This window comes from Penaeus monodon, chromosome 31 (assembly GCF_015228065.2).
Source record: "Penaeus monodon isolate SGIC_2016 chromosome 31, NSTDA_Pmon_1, whole genome shotgun sequence".
Classification (NCBI taxonomy): Eukaryota; Metazoa; Arthropoda; class Malacostraca; order Decapoda; family Penaeidae; genus Penaeus; species Penaeus monodon.
In genome coordinates, this window is record NC_051416.1 from 20,543,120 (window position 1) to 20,543,376 (window position 257).

The 257-nt window shown below is 55.6% G+C and overlaps 1 protein-coding gene across 1 annotated transcript in view; it reads right to left on the bottom strand.

Moving 5' to 3' along the window:
* LOC119592922 (dual 3',5'-cyclic-AMP and -GMP phosphodiesterase 11A-like) overlaps positions 1-257 on the bottom strand; it is a 113,884-nt gene that overhangs the window by 22,931 nt on the left and 90,696 nt on the right. Inside the window, exon 12 of the mRNA XM_037941814.1 lies at positions 7-185. Coding sequence (XP_037797742.1) covers positions 7-185 — 179 coding nt within the window. The remainder of the gene's footprint in view (positions 1-6; positions 186-257) is intronic.

The window sequence follows — 257 nt, forward strand, 5'->3', positions numbered from 1 at the left end:
CCTCACCTATAATCTGGAAGTTCCTGTTCCGAATGGGCATCGCAAGCATAGATCTCACATTGCCGCCGCTACCCTTCTCGACCTCGATGCTGTCAGCGATGTTGAGATTCTCTCCCGAAGACGCGACCTGCTCCGCTAAGTGGAGGAGGTGCTTCGTCAGCTCACTCGATCCCACTTCCTTGGCGCTGAGGTGGATGGGGGAGAAAGAAGGAGGGGAGGGGATTATGCATGGAGGATAAGGGAGGGGTGTGTACTAG